This window comes from Leuciscus leuciscus, assembly GCF_965113295.1.
Source record: "Leuciscus leuciscus genome assembly, chromosome: 21".
In the NCBI taxonomy this organism is placed as follows: Eukaryota; Metazoa; Chordata; class Actinopteri; order Cypriniformes; family Leuciscidae; genus Leuciscus; species Leuciscus leuciscus.
In genome coordinates this window covers 36,659,753-36,677,768 of record NC_138745.1, presented here as the reverse complement: position 1 = coordinate 36,677,768, position 18,016 = coordinate 36,659,753, and the positions used below count along the sequence as shown (strand labels likewise).

General features: G+C 37.1%; 2 protein-coding genes across 2 annotated transcripts in view; one reads left to right on the top strand and one right to left on the bottom strand.

Annotated features, from left to right (window-relative positions):
• Positions 1-6,357: 6,357 nt before the first annotated feature.
• anapc16 (anaphase promoting complex subunit 16) lies at positions 6,358-10,189 on the bottom strand. Its single transcript, XM_082152495.1, has 4 exons — positions 10,067-10,189; positions 9,277-9,425; positions 7,636-7,710; positions 6,358-6,717 (listed from the first exon to the last, which is right to left on the bottom strand). Exons 2-4 carry the CDS (start codon positions 9,416-9,418, stop codon positions 6,608-6,610), a joined length of 327 nt encoding a protein of 108 aa, XP_082008621.1. The 5' UTR covers positions 9,419-9,425; positions 10,067-10,189; the 3' UTR covers positions 6,358-6,607.
• Positions 10,190-10,350: 161 nt separating this feature from the next.
• The window catches only part of ascc1 (activating signal cointegrator 1 complex subunit 1), a 13,861-nt gene continuing 6,195 nt past the window's right edge, over positions 10,351-18,016 (top strand). Inside the window, exons 1-5 of the mRNA XM_082152462.1 lie at positions 10,351-10,402; positions 11,384-11,518; positions 11,597-11,696; positions 13,673-13,770; positions 14,238-14,416. Of these exons, the coding sequence (XP_082008588.1) occupies positions 11,404-11,518; positions 11,597-11,696; positions 13,673-13,770; positions 14,238-14,416 (492 nt within the window). The 5' untranslated portion in view covers positions 10,351-10,402; positions 11,384-11,403. The remainder of the gene's footprint in view (positions 10,403-11,383; positions 11,519-11,596; positions 11,697-13,672; positions 13,771-14,237; positions 14,417-18,016) is intronic.

Here is an 18,016-nt window from a genome sequence, read left to right as displayed (position 1 = left end):
CCGTTCAGCGCCTCTTTATATACCCGCGGGTCACGCCCCCTCGGACTTTACAGCCAATCAGCGTTAACGTCACGTCTTTCGCGTCCCAAGTTCGCCTGGTAACACGGAGCAGAATGAGAATCTGCTGCCCGTCTATTGTCTCCAGTTGAGTGGAGGAGGGGGTAGTTCACTACTTCTCACTTCACCTATTGTCCTCTCTCAGGACATGTAGTGGCGAATCTCACGTCCTGCTCATTTGGATGTGGTGTGATGAACGATATGATCATTTGCATCTCGAATAGAAACAGCAGTTTGTATTGTGAAATACCTGAATCTAGCAGCGCTTTCATTGAGTACGTGCAAGAAGAGCAACACAATGACTGAGTAAACACTGACACTGCCAACTTATGCCGCCTCAAAGTCACGTTTTTATTGTTTTACCTGTTAAATTATTAATGTACTGTTTTTATTCATGCAACTTCGTGACCTCAAATAGACTAGCTATTTTTTTAAATGACCATAAAAATGTGTTTACAATGACGAAATGCGTTCTCAGAACTTTGGCTAATGTTCTCTCAAAGTTATGAACAAAGGATTTCCCAGGAACGCTAATAGAACGCTCGTTCTAAGTTCTCTGGCCTGTCATAACGTTCTCAAAACATTTCAGTTGGACATTTTTTGAATGTAACAACTTTTCAGAACGTTCTGTCAAAGTTATGATCAAAGGATTTTCCAGTATAGAACGTTCGTTCTAAGTTCTCTGGCCTGTCATAACATTCTCAAAACATTTCAGTTGGACTTTTTTTTTAAATGTAACAACTTGTTTTAGAACGTGTAGAGAACATTTAAAAGTAACATTCCCATAATGTTTAAATGATACAATGGAATGTTCACTTAATGCTCATACTAACCGAGAAAAAATACTTTTAAGACATTTTTTTTAAATGACTTTTTTAATTATTTTTTTTATGTTTTCATAACTTAATAGGAATGTATTTTTGTTAGCTGAGTAAGTACACTTTCCCTAACATTTTAACAAAACAAATATATTGATTTAAAAAGTCTATGGACACTTGAACACTTCACACATTAACACTCTTTAGAACTAAACTAGGTAGCAAATGGTCTGAATCTGTTGGGGGTTGTGCATGTGACTGCTGAAACTAACCAAATTAACACACTTTGGTGCACTAAGAAAGAGCAAGCAAACTTAGAAACTAGTCTTCACTGGAAAGTGTGTCCAGGTTTTAATTTGATTAAGACTTTATGTGATTTTTCTTGGTCTTTGAGCTAAGCTTGGTTCGGCTCCAGAGTGAAGGAAGGGTTAAACGTTTCCTAGTTGGGAATGAAGGTCTGGCTCTGAACTAAGGCCGTCCCACACGGACAGGCACATTCCAGCCCCCACAACACTTCTTCTGTTTGCTAGTGAAGGGTGTGTTTTCCTAGAGGATAAACCCTCGAATCCTGCTTCAGCTTTTGCATATAATGCATTAGAATCACTGCATGGACACTGAAAAAACGTCAATGGGCCTCGAAATGTCTGTCAGGAGACCTTTTCTGTGTTCACTTGTTGTCAGACTATATGGAAATGGGTCCAAACATAAACAGGTTTCATTTGCTCTAGAGGCATGTGGTGCATTTCGAAACGCCTGCGATTCTTCACACCTCAGCAAAACTGGGTTTGACGACAACTGCTGAAGATCTGACCTCTGTGTAGTCAGATGTGTGTTGAAGACGCTTAGTGAATGAGAAACCCTGTCTTTCCTGAGGAATGATGCAATATTAGCACGTATTATCACTGTATATACATCTGAATCACCTTATAAACAAGCTTAAAATGTAAAGGCATGTGTTTGTTTGTCATTATTTGAGTAAATGAGATTCTTAACAACAACTTGGCAAGAAGATTTTGCCCTATTGAAAGGAAACAAACTTGAGTTAAAAGTCAGATTTATGGGAAAAAAAAGTCATAATTATCAGATTAAAGTTGAAATTATGATGTTTGATTTGAAACATTTTCACATAAGCCTACAGGGTTGAGAGTAACCCAGGATTTGGCCTTAGTTTACATTTTTTAATGTTGAAAAATTCTGACTTTTCATCTCATAATTATGACTAATTGTAACATTTTTGACTTTCTATGGCATAATTTCGACTTTTAAGTCATAATTTTGACTTTTTGTCATATTTTTACTTTTTAAGTCATAATTTCGATTTATGTCATATTTGAGTTTTTTAAGTCATAATTGCAACTTAATATGTCATAATTACACATTTTTAAGTCATAAATTCAACTTTAGGTCACCGTTTCGACTTTTCAAGTCACAATTTTGACCTTTTTTAACTCATAATTTTGACTTAGTATGTCATATTTTTGTTTTTTTAATCATAATTTTTAATTAGCGTCATAATTTCGACGTTGTATGTCATCATTTAAAATTTTGAAGTCATAATTTCGACTTAGTATGTCATAATTTCGACTAAATCATAATTTCGACTTTTTAAGTCATGACTTTTTAAGCCACAATTTTTACTCAGTATGTCATAATTTCGAATTTTCATCTTATAATTATGACTTAGTGTCAAGATGTTGACTTTTTAACTCATAATTTTGACTTAGTATGTCATATTTTTGTTTTTTTTAATCATCATTTTGAATTAGCGTCATAATTTCAACGTAGTATGTCATCATTTAAAATTTCGAAGTCATAATTTCGATTTAGTATGTCATAATTTCGGCTGAATCATAATTTCGACTTTTTAAGCCACAATTTTTACTCAGTATGTCATAATTTCGAATTTTCATCTTATAATTATGACTTAGTGTCAAGATGTTGTCATTATTTTGACATTTTAAGCGATAATTTTTATTTAGCTTCATAATTTTGACTTTTAATTTTGTTTTTTATGTCATAACTTTGGAATAATTTTGTCTTTTTAAGTCATAATTTCCACTTTTCATGTCATATTTTTTTTTTTTTGTAAGTACTTTGACTTAGTATGTCATCATTTTGACTTTTTATGGATTAATGGTCACTTTAGAAAAAAATGATTCATCTATAACTGGGTTGCAAGTTTAATCCTCTACAAGGTTACTAAAATCTGCAATGCCAGGTTACTTTGGATCATAAGCATGTTGAGTAAAACTCATTATAACTAAAGCAGCTGTAATGATTTCCACGAAATGCTGCAACAATGGCTGGAAGGCTTCCTAGGTTAAACATCTGAATGAAACCCTTGGACCACTTCATCAGTAAATAATAAACCATTTCTTCCGGACAAAAAATTAACCAAATTGCTCAAGAAATCAAATATAGGAAACCCTCTCCAGAAAACCCTCCGAGACGGGCTAAAGTTTCACTACGGAGTTTATGTTTAGATCTTCACACACACATTCCTAGACGTATGGGCTCTATAGCACGAAACGTGAGGGTTGTTGGACGGAAGCCAAACTTCACAGATGTACTTCAGCACAGACGAGAGAGGACAAACAGTTCCCTCTGAATGAAAACAAAGACACGTGTCCCCGACCGCGAACAAAACATACAGCGTTACAGCGTCACTGCATCTCAGCCACACAGAGGCTCATATACTTTATGAGTGTAAATGATCCAAATGTTCTCATAAAATCAACAAATGTTTGCGCAATGTGCTGAATTTACAGAAGTGTACAGTACAGTTATCATATGTTGTGCTTGAGTCAGTTGTTTGATTTGTGATGCCAAATTGTGACATAATTTTTGCCCATACAAAGAAACGATGCATGAACACATGCAAAAACAAGAGAGAACCAGAGAGATATTAATAACTGATTATGTTTTAGTCATGCGTGCTTTTTCCTGTCAGCAAAATCAAACCTGTGGCTGTAGTTTTTTTTCTTTTGCCAAGTAATTTTGTCAGATAAATACCTTTACCACGTTTAGTGTTTTGCTCTTCCCTCATATTTATAAAATATTAAAAAATATTAAATATTTTCTTCAAATTTTGATGGTTTAACCAAACTGATTGGCTCATTAAAAACAAACATCCCCATCACTTTTGACCACTAGAAACCTGTAAAAATATCATATTTTATGCTCATATTTCACACCAAAAATTAAAAGAGAGAATAATAAAATGAAGATCCTTTAAACCCTAATTCTTATTTCTATAACACAAAAAAACACCACAAAACATTTTTTTTTTACTAAAATAAAAATAATATATTATTTAAATTTACATTAACTACTAAATGACATATTTATACATCACTGTATTTGTTGTACTGCCATTAATTTATTATTAAAAACTGTATTACAGTAATTAAAAACACTAATTAAGAATAAGTATTATAAAGTACTAAACTAAAATGTCTGGATGGATCAATTTTATGCAAAATTCTTACAGATGTAGAATTGATTGTCATGAAAATGCCTGTTTCCTTGCAAAACATCTTAATGGGCTTCATTTTCTTCATGCAAAACATTCTCTTCTTTCTTTGTTTCTTTTTCAGGTTTCTGGTGTGTAATAGTTCCACTCTCTCGTGGTCCGGCTTTAGGACCCAGCAGTGTGTGTGTGTGTGTGTGTGTGTGTGTGTGTGTGTGTGAGTGTGTGTGTGTGGAGTTAGAAACGCCCTTGTGTGCAACAGTGTTCAATCAACATCTCAGCTAAAGCAGAACAGAACGTTCAGTGCTTTTATCCAGCCATATCTCTGCTTTCTTCTTGATAAACATCTATCGAGCATCTGAAGGAACTCACAGTGATGAGGCTCACATTACATCAGATGCTTTCCCCCTTTTCTTACAATGTTCCCCGAGTTTTAACCGTAACTTTTATTGGTATTATTTCCATATAATATTCCCCAGTTGATCTTAAATGTCAAATCTGAGAGCTTTGATGGAGGATGTGAAACACACACCTCCGCAGGCGTGTGTGTGTGTGTGTGTAGGAGCAAGGACAGAGAATGTGTGTCTTGTTTTCCTTCTCAACAGCTGCTGTCCGTCAGTCTGTCCTCCCCCAGTGTGTGTGTGTGTGTGTGTGTGTGTGTGTGTGTGTGTGTGTGTGACACACACCACTCTCACGTTTGTCTCTCACACACACTATCCTTCAGCCACTGCATGCTAAAGCAAAACTTTCTTATACACTTTTCTTTTTCTTTTTGACTAAACTAAACAACTGAAAATGTAAAGAAGTCATGCACGGAAAACCATTTTTGTACCAGTCAAGTGTGAATATGACACTTTGCTCTTTGCAAATGGTTCATGCTTTGAATAAATAAATGCATGGACACATTAGAGGATAATTGTTAAATCAGCTGAAAAGGAAAATTGCTAAATTGCTTGATTGATTGTTTATATTGTCGCAAAATGATGGTCCAGCTCTACTATACTAATAAAGCAGCTCTTCAGAAGACAATAGAGTCAGTATTCAGTGAGAGTCCGTTCGGTGTTGATTCAGAGGACCACTTGCGCTGAGCTTCGTGACGCACTTCCGTTTGGAAATAGTACGTCTCACTATTAGGCTATTTCCGGTTATGTTTACTTTCAATGTTGTGGTCAGTGAGTTAAACAAACACCACCTAAAACCAGTGTCCGCAATAAGATTCAAAGCAAAAATTTAAGTTTTAATCCAAACCCAAGCCGATCTAACACACGCCATTATCTCACCACAGGGTGTCAGTGTTCGTCTAAACTAGCGACCGCGACGCTGAAGTGTGTGTGAGAACAGAGGAATAACATCAGTACGAACCACGAACATTAGGATTAAATATTTTAATCATTCTGTGTAAATTTTTCAATGTAAATCTTTTCACTATTAACAGTTTTATGCCCAAAATGCTATAATATTCAAAGTATTTGACTGTCATTCTCCTCTACGCTGTGTGTGCGTTATTGATTAAAGGAACACGCAGACTTTTTGGGACTTTATCTTATTCCCCGTATCCCCCAGAGTTAGATAAGTCCATACATACCCTTCTCATCTCCGTGCGTGCCGTAACTCTGTCTGACGCACCCGCCGCTAGCCTAGCTTAGCACAAAGACTGGAGGTAAACGGCTCCAGCTAGCATACTGCTCCCAATAAGTGACAAAATAACGCTAATATTTTCCTATTTACATGTTGTGATGTGTATAGTCACAGCGTGAACAAATAACAAGGTCATATGAGACACAGCCATCTTCTAACCGTATACATACTGGGAACTATATTCTCAGAAGGCGAAGCACTGCCACTTCTGCGGAGTGATTAGCGCAGCGCCTGAGAAGCCTGTGGTGAGGAGCAGAGAGTTCCTCAGAGCTGGAGTAAATCACTCCGCCCAAGTAGCAGTGCTTCGTCCATTTCATGTTAAACTGTGTAAAGATTTGAATGCATCCTTCAAAATAACTAATGGAACATTATTGATTGTGCTTAAAAAAGATTTTTATTGTTCATGTATTCTGTTATTTTAAGGTATTACTAAAGCTTTATTCGAAACACAATGCATATTTACACACATGATCACAAAAACTCTAAAAATGTGCAAAACGATATATATAAACCTACAGTACATGTAACATTCATAACTCTTGCTTCAGTTCATTGAAGACGAGGGAAAGCAGGCGAATGAAGATGTTTACACGCAGAGAATCTGATCCGTCAGTTCTGAATGTAGTTATGAGGTCGTGAACCCCAGGAGCTGCTCGATGGGTTTATATTTCCACTCGTCCGCCTCCAACTGCTCCACCAGTCCTGCCAGACGCTCCATCCGGGAAACCTGCTGATCTGAGATCAGAGACCAGCATCAGAAACCGGACTCCACAACAGCAACCGTCTGTCAATCTCGTTTCTCATTCAACAGTCAGCTTTATTTCTGTAGCAGTTTATTATCAAATATGAGACTGAGACTAATTCAGCTCTAGAGACAACAGTCATTATTCAGATTAATTCAGTTCAGTGTTGATTCAGTTCAGTCCAATAACAGTGTCGATGTTGCAAAATTCATCAATTATGAAACTAATTTGATTCAGTTATAAGACTGCTCTAAAAAGACAATAATGTCGTTATTCAGGTCAATTCAGTTCAGTTCAGTTCAGTTCAATAACAATGTAGATGTTGCACAATTCATAAATTATGACACTAATTTGATTCAGTAATAAAGCAGCTCTACAGAAGACAATAGTGTCGTTATTCAGTGAGAGTCAGTTCATTGTTGATGCACAGTTCAGTGTTGATTCAATTCAGTTCAGTGTTGATTCAGTTCAGTTCAATAGCAAGTGTAGATGTTGCAAAATTCATCAATAATGAAACTAATGTGATTCGGCTTTAAAAGTGAATTGAATCCACAAGTGATCTTGGCACTAAATCAAAAAGATTCAAGGACAAACTAGTCTTATAAGTTAGTCATAAATGTTTTTCTTCAAGACGGCTCATGATTTGTTTAAGCCAGTTACATAAAAAGGTGGATTGGTCTAATTTAAATCTGAACAGTAAGACTGATAAGCTCTAACTAAGGCCCTGTTTCGATCGGATCATAAGTAGATGTTAAATACAGTCATAAACAGGGTCTAAAACATTTTGAGCTTGTAGTGTATATGTAGTGTCTCCCTCGTCTACTTATGATCCGATCGACCAAGAGCAGGTGTAAACAGGGCCTCATGCATTTCAGTCTGGGACCAGTCTGAGTATAAGTGTGTAACTCACCATGTTTAACCTGCTTCAGAGTGGATGCAACTTGATAGCTGAACACAGACTCACACAGAAACCTATCAGATCCATCTGTGGAGAAAAGGCAAATGCATGCAGTAGATCAGCACTGTGACAAACATGTGACAAACATGCAAACACATACAAAGAGGCTGTAGATCACAGAGCCACAATGTCCTGAGCAACTGCACCTTGAGCTCATTAACTAACCGGCGGGAATTACCCCTCATAACGAACCCTGTCCTGACCCAGAAACACAAGAGCTACAACTGAAGGATCTTACAGGGAATGTTCACCCAGAAATGAAAGTTACCCCATGATTTACTCACCCTCAAGCCATCCTCGGTGTATATGACATAATAAAGGCCTTCTGTAGTGGCATCGACTTGAGTAGGCCGTCTGCCGGAAGCTAGTTATTTTACTGTATAAAGTTTTAAATATGAATATTTTTCTTACACAAACGCACAGCTTTAATAACCCGCCAGAGCCTGTGAAGCACTTTTATGATGGATAGATGCTCTTTTATGATGGATAGATGCACTTTTATGATGGACAGATGCACTTTTATGATGGACAGATGCACTTTTATGATGGATAGATGCACTTTTATGATGGATAGATGCTCTTTTATGATGGATAGATGCACTTTTATGATGGATAGATGCACTTTTATGATGGATAGATGCACTTTTATGATGGATAGATGCACTTTTATGATGGATAGATGCACTTTTATGATGGATAGATGCACTTTTATGATGGACAGATGCACTTTTATGGATAGATGCACTTTTATGATGGATAGATACACTTTTAAGATGGATAGATGCTCTTTTATGATGGATAGATGCACTTTTATGATGGATAGATGCACTTTTATGATGGATAGATGCACTTTTATGATGGATAGATGCACTTTTATCATGGATAGATACACTTTTATGATGGATAGATACACTTTTATCATGGATAGATGCACTTTTATCATGGATAGATACACTTTTATGATGGATAGATACACTTTTAAGATGGATAGATGCTCTTTTATGATGGATAGATGCACTTTTATGATGGATAGATGCACTTTTATCATGGATAGATGCACTTTTATGATGGATAGATGCACTTTTATGATGGATAGATGCACTTTTATCATGGATAGATACACTTTTATGATGGATAGATACACTTTTAAGATGGATAGATGCTCTTTTATGATGGATAGATGCACTTTTATGATGGATAGATGCACTTTTATGATGGATAGATGCACTTTTATCATGGATAGATGCACTTTTATCATGGATAGATGCACTTTTATCATGGATAGATGCGCTTTGATGGACTTCAAAAAATATCCTGCCATTCACTGTCATTATAAAGCTTGGAAGAGCCAGGAGATTTTTTTTTATAAAACTCAGATCATATCCGTCTGAAAGAAAAATGTCACATACATCTAGGATGACTTGAGGGTGAGTAAATCATGGGCTAATTTTCATTTTTGGGTGAACTATCCCTCTAACTGGATGTTTTGTTATGGTACAAATCTTTCCAGAGCAGTTTATATAACAGGCTTATGTTGCAGCACTTAAATGGTGCAAAACAAAAGAGAAATGAAGAGTGAAACGGAGCACAAACCCTCCATCATCTCTCCGGCTCCTTTCGGGTAGGTGTACAGGACTTTCCTGGGTGGGATGAGCTCAGAAGCGCTGAAACCGGAGCCGGTCACGGAGCTGCCACTGACCCCGCCAGCCGAGGACGAGGACGAAGATGCTGCCATTCACAACCTGGACAAGATCACACATTAATACACCACAAACACCAGTTACATGCACTACAACGGGCCTTCCATAGCTCTATATGACCTTTACAATACATACATTAGCACAGTATATTTATGCAAACATTGAATATAGTCTGCTTCTTTCTATATACTGTTTATATACTTGTTCTCTGAGAGTAGCCAGTCTAAATTTCGTTGTATTGTGTACAATGTCAATAAAGCCTCTTACTTACTTAAAACAAATATAGAAATGAGTTTGTGAAATAAGAAAACATTTCTTTAGTCCATTCAAGATGGGCAAGGACTAATGCTAGCACTACTACTATAGACAATCCCTATATAGTGTGTTTGTGTGTGTATGTATATATATATATATATATATATATATAGAGAGAGAGAGAGAGAGAGAGAGAGAAAGCACAGAATATATTTAATTATACAAATTGTCTTTAACTTTAAATACACGTATTTATTAATACATTAATAAAATGTTATTGACATTTTGAACTCATACATATCAAACAACACAGCGCCATTATCACTATTCCACGTTTCATCACCGTTTCAAGAGCAATCGATACAAGAATAAATCTAAATTAAGTTAAACAAAGTGTTAAAATCGTGTACTATTTTTATGATTACAACCTGTGTCTCCCAAAGGTCCGCCGCTGTTGTTATTTCTGTCTTCCGTTGGTTTGTTTACGTCAGTTTGAGTTTGACGCTGATCGGATGTTGGCGCGCCCCCTATCGTCGTGGCGTAATGGGGGCAAATCTGATGTGATGTTCATTTGTATATTATGTTTTTATACATTGGGCACTATTATTAATATTACATATTTTTTTTTATTAATTTTCAATAAAAAATAGAAAATAAATAGTAAATCCTTTTCTCTCAGCAGAGGACGTGACGCAAAAGCGGAAGTGAGCGCGAGTGTAGGCTCCGCCTCCGTTCGGTTTCATGTAAACAGACACTTCTCAAAGGTAGAAAGATCAATCATTTAATAATTAATAAGCATACATTCATAGGCGAGAATAGGTTCTATGTTGTTCTTTAATGAGTTCTGAGTTATTTCACCCTCGTTTATGGTTTATTATTGTTGTAGCGAAGTTCATTTAGATGAAGCACATGCTAACAGAAACGATATTATAGACAATTAAATGTCACCAGTGTTTAGAAGACATTATTTTAACAGTGTAAAACGTCTTTGTGCTGAATTTCAATATATTTTCATAGGATTTCATAAACAGACATGCTTCCCTAAAAGCCAAAGTTTTTGTTTAGTAATTTGTACTGCAACTATAAAAAATGTGTTAATAATTAATTAATTTATGTGAGAAATAATGAGAAATCGGTCATTATTTGTAGATGTTTTAGTGGATGATTAGCAAACGAAGTAAGAAAGTAAGAAAAAAAGCGATTAGCTCTAGAGGGAAATTATTTTGTAAGAATCTCAGAAGAAGAAAAATTCTCTTTCATAAAATTCTTGCATCATTTTACCTCACTAATATTGAGCTGTCATATGGTATGATGAGTTGTGGAATTTATTTCTTTTGTTTTAAATACTTAAAATCCTGTATTTTGTTTGATTTTTTTTTTTTTGTCAACATGTGTCATTTAATTTTTAAAAATGAATGAACAATTAACATAGCACACTTGCAGGTAATTTATAGGTGCGTATGTCAAAGGCAAAACCTAATGAAATAAACTAGAAAAGGAAATCCCACACACTATCCAAAGTAACTTTTAAAAGTTATCAAAATGTATTTACCAGCGTTTGCCTGATGAAGGTCATGGGATCGAAACGTTGCTAAATAACCTTTTATCACCTTTGTAAGTTGGGATAGTGTACAGGATTTCTTTTTAAAAACTAACAATGAAGTGAAATCTTATCTGATAACTTATGCCACATTAAACTCATGTAAACGAACAGTGCCGTCACCCTCCTCTTCCTCATCCCGCAGTGTGTGTGTGTGATCGTGATATGGAGATCTTACGGCCGGTTCTCATTAACATCCACGGGAGAATTTACAGAAAAAATGCCGTTCAGGAGGAATCTTATGAAGAGGAAGAGGATGATTATTCATATTCAGAAGCAGGTATGTGCTTTTTAAACTGAGTATCACTCAGTTTAATACAGTTAGTTACACATTATATGATGTTATTGTCCTCCACAGATGCTGAGCAGTGCCTGGACGAGCCGTGTGACGCTCACGACATACAGCAGACGGAGAAAGGCTTCCGCTGTGCCATAGACGTGCCAAGTGTCCTTTATAAGTCAGTATACGGTACTGTGCAAAAGTCTTAGGCATGTTAATATCCCCCCCCCCCCCAAAAAATGGTTTTAAGTCAGTTATTTATATCTTTTGCTGTCGTGTGTCAGTAGGAAATATCAGTTTACATTTCCAAACATTGTTTTTGCCATTAATTGTAATAATCCAGTGAGATGTGTGTATGCACAAGGAGTCTGACAACAGCCGGTGTGATCTGATCTCATGCCTATTAACATGCCTAAGACTTTTGCACAGTACTGTATGTTCTAGATCAATCTTTTGCTGCGATTAGAGTCGGACTGCTGGTAAATGTGGCCTAAATTATAATCAATGTGACTCAGATCTCATGTCAGTGTGAATGGCACAAACCACACCTGATCTTATCAGTTCTGAGTTGTGCCATCTGTGGTACTGAACCCGATACAGGTCAGATGGTTTGCCGTCTGAACAGTCATATCAGAATTAATCAGACTTTTTCCATCACTTTCATCACAATTCTGCTCTATATACATGCAAAACATGAGGGCTCATATCATAAATGTTTAAAAAACTCTGCTTTCTATTTTTCTCATCCTCGTTTTTGTTTTTTTATATTGCCTGCGCATTATTTCTCCGGCTTCCGCAGCAGATCACACCATAAATAAACAAATCGGTTGCTTTACAGTCCCCCTGTGGTGTAAATCCAGCGTTTAATGTAGTTTATGTGTCTATGTGGTGTTTTTAATACGCTTTAAGACAAACCATGTGTAGATTCATAAGTCGACAGCATTGCTGAGTATTTCCTCCTTAAAACTGCAGTGAACCAAAGACAGTCTCAAACACACGCTTTGAAATCGCTGGTGTTTCTGACGTCACAAACTACCTTGTAACCAATCAGATCAACGTGTGATCGTCAACCAGTGGATCTCTGAGCTGAGTGAGTGAGGAGGCGGGGCTCATTTGCATATTCATAGAACCACGCATACTAAATGAGGCGAGAGTGTCGAGTTACATTCAAGATATTTTAAGGCATAAAGAATTTTTTTTCAAGGAAAAAACATTTAAATATTTCATTTTGGTGATCAGAGGAATCTGTTCACACTGGAATCTGATTTAAAACAACAATATGAACAGCTATACAAGCACTAATCTGAGCACTAAGGCTCACAGTGTGAACGTAGACTTATAATGGATAAAAAAAAAGGTAATTTCAACTTTTTATCCTACTTTATTTCTTGCGATTCTTGCGAGTTAATTCCCGCATCCCTATTCGCACACTAACCGTCCTCAATAGTATTCAGTTATTGTGTTGCAAATCGTAGTATGTTGAAATGAGGATGATCTGCTTTGTCCGGTTAGAATCCGAAGTGCAGATTCATTCCTTGAATGACTGTTGCCTTTGGACGCGGATTCGATTAGAACTACAAACATGAATAAAAAGTGGTAAAAACTACAAACATGGCGGACTTGCGAGACCACCGATTAAGTTGAGAGGTTTAGATAAAGGTGTTTGACTCGTGATTAATAATCAGTATCTTACCTGACGAAAAGATATTTAATCGATGTCAGCGTTATATTTCATCTGGAACATCATTGTGAACATCGTTTTGGTCATGGACTTTTAAATGCATCATTATGCAAATGAGGAGAGAACCAGCTCTGCGATATGGCAGGAAATTAAATCAAATTGAATGTGGAGGATTTTGACTGTGACGAGATGATTGACGGGGCAGTTAAAGACGCAGTTATGATAATGTAGTTTGTCCCAAATCTTGCTATACTCAAAAGCATGTACTTTCCTTCACATAAACAGTACATACTTTTAGTATATGCGAATTGTGACGCAGCAAATATCTTACGATTTGAGTTTAAAAGAAATTTAAAAGAGATGTTTTATTCCATAGTGGAAACAGACTGACTTCAGTTTTATTGCAGCTTCTTCCACTGCATTTCCATTTTCTGATCCAATCTCAGCAATATTCTTCTTTTTTTTATTGACAGATATATTATCGGTAAGAAGGGAGAGACTCGTAAACGACTGGAATCAGAGACGAAAACTTCGATCAGCATCCCAAAGCAAGGCGTGGAAGGACAGATCGGTAAGAGACACAAACCCCTGAAGTATTAATGCATTGCTGCAGTCAGGAATCATATCTCATATTCCCAGGGAATGCATAAAAGCATCTGCCAAATGCATACATTTAAATTTAAATGTAAGTGTAGATCACTCTAGTCTAGCTGCTCTTTTAATGTGAGTTCAAAACTTCTGTGAGTTTTGCATGTGCAAGTCTTGAGATATAAAGCATCTAGTGTGTCTGAACACACTCACTGGAGATGCATGGTGTGTTTCCGTCAGCGTTTAGTGAAATGAAAGTGTTCCTGCATGAAGATAAATGTGCTTTAGTGGTCATGATGTTCTAGTTGCAGGATGTTCTGGCAGAAGTGTGTGTGTGTACAGCGGTGAGAACTGCACGTTCTTCCTGTGGTTGGGCTGTGGGTTTATGGAAATGTACTTCTCTCTCTGTGTGTGTGTGTGTGTGTGTGTGGGTGTGGGTGTTGCGCTCAGTGGTCACAGGTGCACACAGGGCTGCAGTCGCCTCGGCTGTCACCCGCGTTGAGGTTTTGATCGACAGCTTTCGGAGGAAGCAGCCTTTCACACACTTCTTGTCGTTTGCACTGAATCCTCCTCAGGTGCAGGAGGGGTTCCTGCGCTTTCGAGAGCAGGTGCTGGAACACTGCGGACAGGTGAGAGAGAGAGAGTGTGTCTGAGGTGAGAGAGAGAGAGAGAGAGAGAGAGTGTCTGAGGTGAGAGAGAGAGAGTCTGAGGTGTGTGGGTGAGAGAGAGAGAGAGAGAGAGAGTGTCTGAGGTGAGAGAGAGAGAGTCTGAGGTGTGTGAGAGAGAGAGAGTCTGAGGTGTGTGAGAGAGAGAGTGTCTGAGGTGAGAGAGAGAGAGTCTGAGGTGTGTGGGTGAGAGAGAGAGAGAGAGAGAGAGAGTGTCTGAGGTGAGAGAGAGAGAGTCTGAGGTGTGTGAGAGAGAGAGAGTCTGAGGTGTGTGAGAGAGAGAGTGTCTGAGGTGAGAGAGAGAGAGTCTGAGGTGTGTGGGTGAGAGAGAGAGAGAGAGAGAGTCTGAGGTGTGTGAGAGAGAGAGAGAGAGAGTGTCTGAGGTGAGAGAGAGAGTCTGAGGTGTGTGGGTGAGAGAGAGAGAGAGAGAGTGTCTGAGGTGAGAGAGAGAGAGTCTGAGGTGTGTGGGTGAGAGAGAGAGTGTCTGAGGTGAGAGAGAGAGAGTCTGAGGTGTGTGTGAGAGAGAGAGAGTGTCTGAGGTGAGAGAGAGAGAGTCTGAGGTGTGTGTGAGAGAGAGAGAGTGTCTGAGGTGAGAGAGAGAGAGTCTGAGGTGTGTGTGAGAGAGAGAGAGTCTGAGGTGTGTGAGAGAGAGAGAGAGAGAGTGTCTGAGGTGAGAGAGAGAGAGTCTGAGGTGTGTGGGTGAGAGAGAGAGAGAGAGAGTGTCTGAGGTGAGAGAGAGAGAGTCTGAGGTGTGTGGGTGAGAGAGAGAGAGAGAGTGTCTGAGGTGAGAGAGAGAGAGAGAGAGTGTCTGAGGTGAGAGAGAGAGAGTCTGAGGTGTGTGGGTGAGAGAGAGAGAGAGAGAGAGAGTGTCTGAGGTGAGAGAGAGAGAGTCTGAGGTGTGTGGGTGAGAGAGAGAGAGAGAGAGAGTCTGAGGTGAGAGAGTATGGGGTGAGATTTCGGTCACAATTCTGCGCGCGCAAGATCACATTTTGAGCGTGGAAAAGGGCATTTCGCACGCGCGTGAACTGAGTTTTGCGGAGAAATGTTCGTCTCGCAGATAAGAAAATATTGCGAGCGAACGAAAATCAATTTTGCATTTAAAATAAGTATTTGGATGTGCGCGGACGTTCTCTTTCGCGTGTGCAAAGTTTCACTTTCTTGCTCCTTTCATACCAGCCGTGAGCGCTCTCTAAGCGCAGACGGCTCGCTTGCTCAACACAACCCAGCGTTACAATATGCCATAATTCCAGCCAATCAGAGATGAGACTGCTAAATTCTGATTGGCTGGCTTGAAAACCAATCACAAGACTCCCTGCATCACCTACTGCGGAAGAGAACTAGTTTTTTTATTTATTTTTTTATTTTTATTTAGTCAGTTCAAATACAAAAACATTTCAGTACAATGCAAAAAAAAAAAAAAAAATGGTTACAAAGTATTGACAATACAGCTCAAAATATTTTACCAAAATAATAATAATAATAATAATTATTATTATTATAAAATAAACAAACATAAGAACAAATACAAAAATATAAGTATAAAATATCAGGGCATTTATATGTATTTGAAAAGCTTTAATATTTGTATTGTTTTTATAAGCTTTTTATTTTGTGATCTCATGTTTGAAAGAGTTTCAAAATATATTGTTAGATCAGTGTTATAGAAGGCAATATACCGTAGGAGGTTTTCTTTTGTTTTATTCTTGTCTTATGAATATAAAATTTCGCCAAAATGATAAAAAGATTAATTATATAATTTTGTTTTTCAGAAAAAAAAGGGTTTTTGAAACAAAGTAAAATGTCATGAGGGTCTAAATCAAGACATCTGTTCAATTTTTTTGTCATATCTATTTTAAAGTCAGTCCAAAAAGAAATTGAACATTTATTTTTATATTGCCCTTTTTCTGTCTTCAAGTGATGTGTTACAAAAAGTGCACTTATCACAAACAGCGTGAATATATCTACTAATGGTTGCATTTACAGGATAGCATCTATGAATAATTTTGTACATTACTTCTTTGACTTTATTAGAAATAATAAACTTATAGGGCATAGTCCAAATGTTGCGCCAAGATATACAATAAGGTTTAAGCCACTTTGATTTACATGGAGGACTGGATCCAACATTAAAGGAGTTTCTTATAAAGTTGTTATTAAAACCTTTATCAAATAAAGAGAGACCATTTACAAAGAGTTGAGGATTTTGTAAAGATGTATTATTGATATCTACATCTGAAAATTTGTTTAATATTAGTATGCCATTAGGAATAGCCTTAATTACTTTGTTAAATTCTTTTTCATTTACAAATAAACCATATTTTGAAATAAAATTAGGGTAGGTGTAAAATTGCCCATTTTTGTCAATTAGTTGGCTAACAAATAAAATGTTGTGTTGGACCCAATTCTCCATGTACAAAGATTTTTTATTATGAATGATATTACTATTGTTCCATATAAAACACCTATTGGGAGAAAAATTGTGTTTGTACAAAAGGGACCAGAAAAATAATGTTTGTCGGAAGAGAACTAGTGCAGTTGAGTAAAGTTGGCAGTAAATTCACAGATTCGATTGTTGTATAACCATCAGGACAGCAGTGATGTGTGAACTGAATTTAGCAACAATACAGTGAATTACAGTAAAGATATGTTTCATAAAAATCATAAAAATTATACATTTACAATTGTATAAAATTTAAAATATATATTTTCCCAAAATAAGTGTTGTAGTATAACCTTCAGGACAGCAGTGATGTGTGAACTAAATTAGGCAACAATACAGTGAATTACAGTGAAGTTATTTAATATTTTCATAAAAATTATACATTTACAGTACAATTGTATATACAATTTAAAATAGGCCTATATATTTTACCAAAATAAGTGTTGTTGTATAACCATCAGGACAGCAGTGATGTGAACTGAATTTGCCAACAATACAGTGAATTACAGTGAAATTATTGAATATTTTTCATAAATAATAATCATAAAGAATATATGCAAAACGATATTTATACAAAATAAGTGTTGTTATAAAAAGAGGTGTCATTTGTGCAGTAACAACGTTTAGCTCACGAGTTATTGACCCGGGAAGTTCGAATCTGTGAATTTACTGCCAACTTTACTCTCAACTGCACTAGTTCTCTGAATCCGCAGTAGGTGATGCAGGGAGTCTTGTGATTGGTTTTCAAGCCAGCCAATCAGAATTTAGCAGTCTCATCTCTGATTGGCTGGAATTATGGCATATTGTAACGCTGGGTTGTGTTGAGCAAGCGAGCCGTCTGCGCTTAGAGAGCGCTCACGGCTGGTATGAAAGGAGCAAGAAAGTGAAACTTTGCACACGCGAAAGAGAACGTCCGCGCACATCCAAATACTTATTTTAAATGCAAAATTGATTTTCGTTCGCTCGCAATATTTTCTTATCTGCGAGACGAACATTTCTCCGCAAAACTCAGTTCACGCGCGTGCGAAATGCCCTTTTCCACGCTCAAAATGTGATCTTGCGCGCGCAGAATTGTGACCGAAATCTCACCCCATAAGAGAGAGAGTGTCTGAGGTGAGAGAGAG